This window comes from Elephantulus edwardii, unplaced genomic scaffold (genome assembly GCF_000299155.1).
Source record: "Elephantulus edwardii isolate Elephantulus edwardi_28Jun2011 unplaced genomic scaffold, EleEdw1.0 scaffold00058, whole genome shotgun sequence".
Classification (NCBI taxonomy): Eukaryota; Metazoa; Chordata; class Mammalia; order Macroscelidea; family Macroscelididae; genus Elephantulus; species Elephantulus edwardii.
This window is the reverse complement of record NW_006399808.1, coordinates 8,458,081-8,466,917: the sequence shown is the minus strand read 5'-3', so window position 1 is coordinate 8,466,917 and position 8,837 is coordinate 8,458,081. Positions and strand designations below refer to the sequence as shown.

The 8,837-nt window shown below is 38.8% G+C and overlaps 1 protein-coding gene across 3 annotated transcripts in view; it reads left to right on the top strand.

Moving 5' to 3' along the window:
* Positions 1-8,837, top strand: part of ADK (adenosine kinase) — a 696,790-nt gene that overhangs the window by 305,388 nt on the left and 382,565 nt on the right. For all 3 annotated transcript variants that reach the window (XM_006887511.1, XM_006887509.1, XM_006887510.1), the window contains exon 5: positions 7,148-7,320. In XM_006887511.1, the coding sequence (XP_006887573.1) occupies positions 7,148-7,320 (173 nt within the window). The remainder of the gene's footprint in view (positions 1-7,147; positions 7,321-8,837) is intronic.

Genomic DNA, 8,837 nt, shown 5'->3' with positions numbered 1-8,837 from the left:
GCAGGAGAGGAAGGCCCTCTATTAGGTGGATTGATTCAGTGACTTTGATAATTGGGATGGGAGTGTCAGACACAGTGTGATTGGCACAGGACAGAGCGGAGTTTAGGGCTGTTGTACATAGGGTCGCTATGAGTCGCAGGCGACTCGACGGCACATAACTACAACACCTCCTTGGAGGCAAGGATTCTGGGGCTTCGTCTGACATACTTTGGACATGTTGCCAGGAGGAACGGGTCGTTGGAGAGGGACATCATGCTTGGGCAGGTGGAGGGACAGCACAGGAGGGGAAGACCCTCTATGAGATGGATTGATTCGGTGAATTGGGTAATCTGGATGGGTGTGCCAGAGGCAGTGCGGTTGGCAGAGGATAGAGCAGGGTTTAGGACTTTTGTGCATAGGGTCGCTATGAGTCGCAAATGACTCGATGGCACATAACAACAACAACAACAACAACAACTTTTGCATTAAGGACAGTTTAAATTTCCAAGATGCAAATGAATCATACTCTTTCTATACTTCTACTTCTTCTTCATCTCATGGCTTTTTTACCAAATCATCCCATCTTTCACTGAACATTTGATAATGTCACCTTCTTCAGAAGACTTTCTTACCTGCTCAGCTGCTGTCCTTCATTTTCTAGCACTTTGTTTATTATATAAATAATACCTTTCTCCCTTTCATATTCCTTTTAAAAGTTAATTAAACTGTTTATCAGTCATAAGTAAGGCACAGCTCCTCTGTTTCCTGTTGAATGGTACAGTCATTGACAGTATAGTGAAAATCTTTCCACATTCCGTCTTAAAGTCATCCGAAAATACTAATAACCAAAACTCAAACCTGCTTGCATGGAGTCAGTTCTAACTTTATAACCCCCTTGTATCAGATTTTGGAAGCTTTTAAATCTCTATGGGAGGAGACTACTCATGGAATTTCCAATGGATTTGAAGCACTGACCTTTCAATTCGCCTGACACGTTACACACTACAGCACCACGATGCCTTAAATACAGCTTTGAGTTACTGTTGTTATTTGTCACCAAGTCAGAATGAACTCATAACTGTCTCGTAACTGTCACGTGCTCAGGTTTTCAAAGGCAGTAAAATCGCTTGGGTGGTTCCCATTTTCTCCTAGAGAAGCTGGTGGCTTCTACCTTTGTGTTTGCTGCATAACGCTTTACCACTAAGCTACCAGAGCTACATAAATATGAAGACTGGGTACCATTCTTTGACAGCCAACTAAATGGTTGTCTTTATTGTATATTTTTTTTACATCCTTACAAGATCATCAGTTATATATCCAATTTTTATATTTGAAGAATCTGTAGTTTATCAATGTACTTATAGATAGACCTTTGGCCATCCTAGCTTCATGACCTCTTAATTTTGTTAATAAATCAGCTTCTCAACATCTTAAAAAATTATGGTAGATTTTTATTGGAATTGCCTTGTGTCTGTGGATTTGGTGCATCTTACTTCTGAGTTTTCTAAACCATGGCCATGGAAAAACTCTATTTTTATAGGATGATGATGTTTTGTTTTGGATTTCTCCCTCCTATTAGCCACCTTTGGGAGTATATCCTAAGTATAATTTTTTTTTCAGTTTATTCCTCTATATTTAATTTTTTTATGTTTCTCAAAATGACATAATTTTCTTAATGTTGATTTCCATTTGTTTTTTTATCATATATAGAAATCATTGACTTTTGTATATTGCTCTTGAATTGTGAGATTTTGATAAATTAACTTTTTAAATCTTAGACCAATTATCTTTATAATTTGCCATACACCTTATGCATGCACATATTGAGAATCAGTCAAAGCCTCATAGGAATTCTGTAGAGGTTGTAGCTCACTCCTTTCTGAAACTCTGCCCACAGTTTCCCTTCTCCTCGATCTCTAATCACTTGGTGTCCCATTGATTCCTGGGGCCTTGTTTTTTGCCAATGACTTAAGTGCAGCTTCAACTCCTTTCATTACTTTTGGTTTAAAGCTAGCATATTTCTACAGATGTATCCCAGGATATGTTCACCAGTCAGTGCCAGGAAATTTGAAAAACAATTGTCTGGCTGACTGCCTGGAAGAGATCCATATTTGTTCCCATTCCCAAGACAGATGATCCAACAGAATGTGGAAATTATCAAACAATACCATTAATATTATGTATAAGTAAAATGCTGCTGAAAATTATTCAAGAATGACTAGAACAGTACATAGATAAGGAACTTCCAGAAGTTCAAGCAGGATTTAGATGAGTCCATGGCACTAGGGGTATCATTGCCAATGTTAGATGGGTCCCGGCTGAAGGTAATGAGTACCAGAAGGGTGTCTGTTTATGCTTTTTGACTGTGCAAAGGCATTTGACCATGTGGATCATAATAAATTATGGCAAACATTGAGATAAATGAAAATCCTAGAAATGTGCTCGTGAAAAACCTGTATCTAGACCAAGAAACTTGTTCGAACAAAGCAAGGGAACACTACATGGTTTACAATTAAGAAAGGAGTGCATCAGGGTTGTATCCTCTCTTTGTATTCAGCCTGTATGCTGAGCAAATTATTTGATAAGCTGGATTCCATTAAGAAGAATGTGGCTTCAAGATTAGAAGAAGAATCATCAGTAACTCATGTTGTGTAGATGACACAACCTCGCTTGTTGAAAGGAAGATTCCCTGCAGAAGATAAAAGAATACAACCTTAAATAAATATAGATGGCATCTCAACGTCAAGAAAACAAAAATTCTTACCACTGGATCAATAGGCAACATCATCATGTATGAAGAAAATATTGACATTATCATTGATTTCTGCTTACTTGGATCCACAGTCAACACCCTTGGTACCAGTAGGCAGGAAATCAGGAGACATATTGGACCAGGAAACAGTCCTCAGAACAGAACAAAGTAAGACTGCATGGTTCAAAATCAGGAAGGGAGTGTATCAGGGAATCATCCCATCTCCATACCTTTTCAATTTATATGCAGAACAGATCATTTGTGAGGCTGCTTTATGGGAAGGAATGTGACTTCAAGATTGGAGCAAGACTCATCAACAACCTACGTTATTTAGATGACACAGCCTTGCTTGCTGAAAGTGAGGATTACTTGAAGCTCTTGCAATATGGATTGAAGCTCAACATTAAGAAGGCAGAGATTCTCAACAATGGGCCAATTGGCAGCATGAATGGAGAAGAGATTGAAGTTTTTATCAGTTATAAAGAATGACAGAGGAATTGAAACCTTTGAGTTGTACTGGGGAAGAGTTTTGAACATTCCGTAGGCTGTCAAGAAAAGAAATAGGTCGGCCTTGAAGAGGCTGAAACTAAGTTTCTCCTTGGAGGCTAGGATTTTGACACTCCATCTCACATACTTTAGGCATGTGGCCAGGAGAGACTAATCCTTGGGGAAGGACATCATGCTTGGAAAGTTGGAGGGAAAGCATCGAAGGGGAAGATCCTGAATGAGATGGATTGATACAGTAACTAAGATAATGAGGGTAGTTGTGTCGGAGTCAGTGAGACTGGCTCAGGACAGGGCAGGCTTCACAGCTTTTGCACATAAGGTCTCTTTGAGTCACAGGTGACTCAATGGCACATAACAACAAAAAAATTGCACTTGGAAAGTCTGTAGTCAAAGACCTCTTCAAATTATTGAGGAAATATGGTGTTAGTGTGCTTCTAATTCAGGCCATGATAACTTGCTTAGCATCTGAGAGCTAGTCAGTGAATAAGGATGACCAAAGAAGAGTTGATGCCTTTGAGCTGTGTGTTCCTTGGACGCAAAGATGATGATACTTCAGCTCACGTACTTCGGGCATGTTGCTAGGAGGGGCTTTTCCTTGGAGAAGGACATCAGCCTTGGAAATGTGGAGGGTTGGCAAAGGAGAAGACGACCCTCAACTGGATTGATTTACACAGCGACAACTGCAGTAAGCTCATGTGTCAGAAAGTATGAGAATGGCACAGGACAGGACAGGGTTCAGATCTATTTTTCATAGAGTCACTGAGAGTCATTTAACTCAATGGCACCTAACACAGGTCTCTAAACTCTGATGATGAAAAGTACTTTTTTCCTTTTGGTTCATTTTTCAGTTGTTTACAAAATGAATGTAATTCTGGACCTTCCTCATTTCACATAGCTAGAAAATAATTGAAAGATAAAATTTTACATATTGATGTAAAGAGAAATCAGAAAAGATTAGTTTGAAAAACAGCTTAATAGAATGTTATACATTTTTCCTGGGGGATCTGGATTATAGTTATGGGGACTTTGTCTAAGTAGAATTATAATTTTTACATTTTTAGTTCATATTAAACTTACATTAACTGTTTAAGGATTGACTATTAAAATGGTAGGAAACATATTGGCTAAGTGTTGGTGACCTATTCTTGATTTTGAGATTAACATAGATTTACTAAAAATTTAACAGGATTTAGCAAAGTAATGACAGTTGGTTTTTTTAATTTATTAATTTCTATGAAAATTTACAGAGACTTTGGATTTCCATTCACTCATTGTTACATTTTTCTCCCCTCTGAACCCTCCCCTCTAGTACATTACCCTCTTGGAAAAGTAAAAGTAAAATTCTTTCTTTGTTTTACAATCCCTCCCCCCAGGTCCACTCCACTATGCAGCCTTCGCTCTGTACTCCTGTCATTACAAAAATACCTACTCACATATCCCTTTTAAACAGTTTTCTCCATCATCTGTTTCAATGCAGTATACATTATCGAACCCATCTTTCTCAGTCTCGCCCCAACCCCCAGGTCAGTCCTGTTTTACAACAGTGGCACCATGCAGTATTTGTCCTTTTGTGACCGAGATACTTCTCTCAGCATAATGTCCTCCAGGGTCACCCATTTTGAATAATATTGCATGCGTTCCTTGTTTTTCAATGCAGCATAGTATTCCATTGTGTGAATATACCCTGTCTTCTGTATCCATTCGTTTGTTGATAGGCAATTAGGTTGTTTCCAACTCCTTGCTATTGTGAACAAAGCCGCATGGGTGTGCATATATCTGCTTGGATGTCAGTTATGGTCTCTTTGGGGTATATTCCCAGTAGTGGAATTGCTGGATCAAATGGTATCTCTATTTGCACCTTTTTGAGAAAGCGCCATACCACCTTCCACAATGGTTGCACCATTTTACACTCCCACCAACAGTAAATAAGGGTTCCAGTCTCTCCACAAGCTCGCCAGCATTTGTTGCTTGCTGTTCTGTTAAATTTTGCTATTCTGACTGGGGTGAGATGATATCTCATAGCTGTTTTAATTTTCATCTCTCTGAGAGCTAAGGATTTTGAACAGTTCTTCATGTGCTTGTTAGCCATTTGAATGTCGTCTTTGGTCAAGTGTCTGTTCATATCCTGTGCCCATTTTTCTATTGGATTATTTACCTTTATCTTCTTGTGGTGAGTAATGAAAGTTTTAAAAATAGCTTATCTGTTGCAGTTTTCTCAGTTATTGCCCCTTATTATTTGACTATAAAGAAGGTACTGTAAGAGAAGACGAAAGACACAGCAAAGATTAATCTGGTGATTTAGTGGTTGCCACCTCATAGTTGATGCTCCAGTGGATTTTCTGTGGCAGTAAATCCCACATGAGGATATTGCCCTTTCTTCCACAGAGCAACTAGTGGATTTAATCTATGTACCTTTGAATTGGTAGCACTAGTCCTTACCACTAAGTTCCAATAAATTCTCTTATGGTGTTCAAATTATTCCCAATTGCCTAAAGTGACTCCTGGCTTATTTAGTTTTAGGGTTTTGCTGCATGCTTTCATTAACCTTTGAGCACTTAAGATGTGCCGCACTCACCATCTCTTCCCTACTCCAGACCTGAAACTACTTCACAAACTAGTTTTTTGAGGCAGAAACAATAACCAAAAAAATATAGAATGAGACATGTTCATTAGTAGTAAATAATGATTTTTTTGTAGACCTTTTGTGGAAACTAGTCCTCTGGATAAAGTTCTTGATGTGTGCTGCTGAGTGAGAACCAACCCAAAGCTGACCCTCCAGTAGGCTTGCAGAAGCAGTAAATTGCAGGAGATTGAGAGGAGATTGCCTGTCATTCTCCTGTGAAGCAGAATTCAGCTCTCATGGAGCAAGATTCACACTGCATTCCTTTGGGATTACAGCACAGTTTCTTACTGGTAGGCCACCTGAGCGCACCTGATAACATGCCTAAAGTATGTGAGAAGAAACTTTAATGATCTTGATTTCCAAGCAGCACTCTGACTGCATCTCTAACAAAACAAATTTGTTTGCTTTTTTGGCAGGCCATGGTATATTAAATATCATTTGTTAACACTGTAATTCAGAGGCATCAGTGTTCTGTATCCATTGTCCAATTTCCACATGCATATGAAAGAATTGGAACTATTATGGTTTGAGTCAGCTGCACCTTAGTCTTTAACTTGACATCCTTGTGTTGTAGTACTTCTCCAGTGCAATACAGCTAAAAAAAGTCTTATAACCCTCAAGAATTTGCTTTTGCTTTTGCTTTTTTAAGGAATTTTGGAATGTAATAGTGAAAGTTCAAGATCTGTGAAGTATCAATATTCATGTGACTCACTTTACTGAAGATTAATTTTTTATAATTTGAATTTTTAAATTTACATGTGAATTGCTACCATTATGACAATGATAGTGACACAATAAATAAATTGTTAATGTATGTTTGTTGTGGTTTGAGTGCTGGGCTAAACTTTGTTATGAAAGTTTTTTCATTTAATGCTCATCAGCCTTATGAAGTGTATTTGTAATTTTTTACACATGAGGAAACTAAGAGATATCAAGTGACTTTCTCTTAGACACCTAGAAAGTGACAGGTAACATTTGAATCCATGCAGTCCTGTATATAAGGCCCTTTACCACAGTGCTATAATACTTAATTGAGACTTGCTGTTCATTTCCTAGACCCACCCATCATTTGTTGACTTTAGATTCTGTATTTGTAACCAGTCTGCTCTATTTCCTTCGCCATTATAATACCAGTTTGTTCTCAGTAATAGTATAGAGTAGAAATTCCATTCATAACAGACTCCATTCCTCACACAGTATCCTTTCATGCCACTGTCCATGGCAAAATACTGAAGTTTTTATAGCGTTTTTTCAATCATTGACTTATTTATGCTTTTATTTTTCAGTGGATGATTCAACAGCCGCACAAAGCAGCAACATTTTTTGGATGCATTGGTGTAGATAAATTTGGGGAGATCCTGAAGAGAAAAGCTGCGGAAGCCCATGTGGATGCTCATTACTATGAACAGAATGAACAGCCAACGGGGACTTGTGCAGCCTGCATCACTGGTGACAACAGGTCGGTCTGACCCCAACAACATACTGACTCGTAATTTACTCATTTACAGTACAGTGATTCACAATGGTGAAGGTGGATTTCCAGTCGTCATTTAGAATTTGGGCCTCATGTTTATAATTGGTTTTATTGTTTGATAAGTCCTTACTCCTTCCCTTGCCCCAAATTTATTTTCCCTGTGTTTTGTTTGTTTCATTTTATTTTAAATTAATCTGTTTACTCATCTGTTATCTTCATGAAGCATAACACCATTTTAGGCATGGAAAAGAAGTGTACTGTGTAATTAGCAACTCTTCTTTTTTATAGCCAGATTCCGAAAATGTAAATATTTTCATTAACACCTGTTAGCTAGTTTGTGAATGAATGTTCTTTTCATGACATTCTAAGATTGAGACACCACAAATGCCAAAGGTCATTATGAATGACCTGACTCAGTGGCAAACTATAGCTGTGTAGTGTGTTTGTATGTATGTATCCTATATCAGACTCCTGGGAGCTGTAAAATTACAGGGGGGAGATTTCCCAACTTCCTCCCATGGGCACACTAGCGAATTCTGACTTTCAGAGAGCCTCTAGATTTGTTGTTGTCATGTGCCATCTAGTTTAATACAACTCATAGTGCCCCTTTGAACAACAGATCTTAACTCTGGCCTATCCTGTGCCAACCTCTTCATTTCTGACACAGTGGAGCCCATTGCTACAGTCACTGTGTCTGTCCATCTCATTGAGTTTTTTCTTCTCGTTTACTGATCCTCCAGTTTTCCGAGCATGATGTTTCTTTACAAAGAATAGCCTGCTGAAACAACATGCCCAAATTTTGTGAGGTGAAGCTTCACCATTCTTGCCTCTAAGGAGTACGCTTGTGTCACTTTCTCCATGATTGTTCTTTTGGCCGTCATCAGCTTTTCAGCACTTTTCTCCCACATCACAGCTCAAAGGCATTCATTCTTCTCCTATAATCCTTATTCTTTGTCCAGCTCTCAAATGCACAGCTGTTGTTGTTGTTGTTGTTGTTGTTGTTGTTATGTACTGTCGATTCATATTGACCCTGTGTACAATAGCTGTCCTATCCTCAGCCAGTCTCCTTGTCTCCAGCACACCTCATCCCATTATCTCAGTTACTATATCTCTCTATCTCATCCTGGGTCTTCCTCTATTGTGCTGTTCCTTCATGCTTACAAGCATGATGTTGTTCTTCCAGGACTGTGCTGCAACAAGCCCCAAGTACAAAAGATGGAGCTTCAAAGTCCTTGCCTCCATGGAGCAACTTGGCTTCACCCTCTCCAGAACAGACTGTTCTTTTGGCAGTCGATGGTGTGTTCAGTTCTTTTCCCTAGCATCACAACTCAAAAGCACTGATTTTTCTTCTGTCATCCTTAATTATTGTCCAGCTTTCTGATACATAGCATGTAATTGTGAAGACCATGGCCTGGATTAGGTGCACCTTAGTCTCTAGACTGATATTGTTGCTCTTTTAGCACTCTGGAGCAATCTCTGTCAGCAGACTTCTCCAGTGCAAT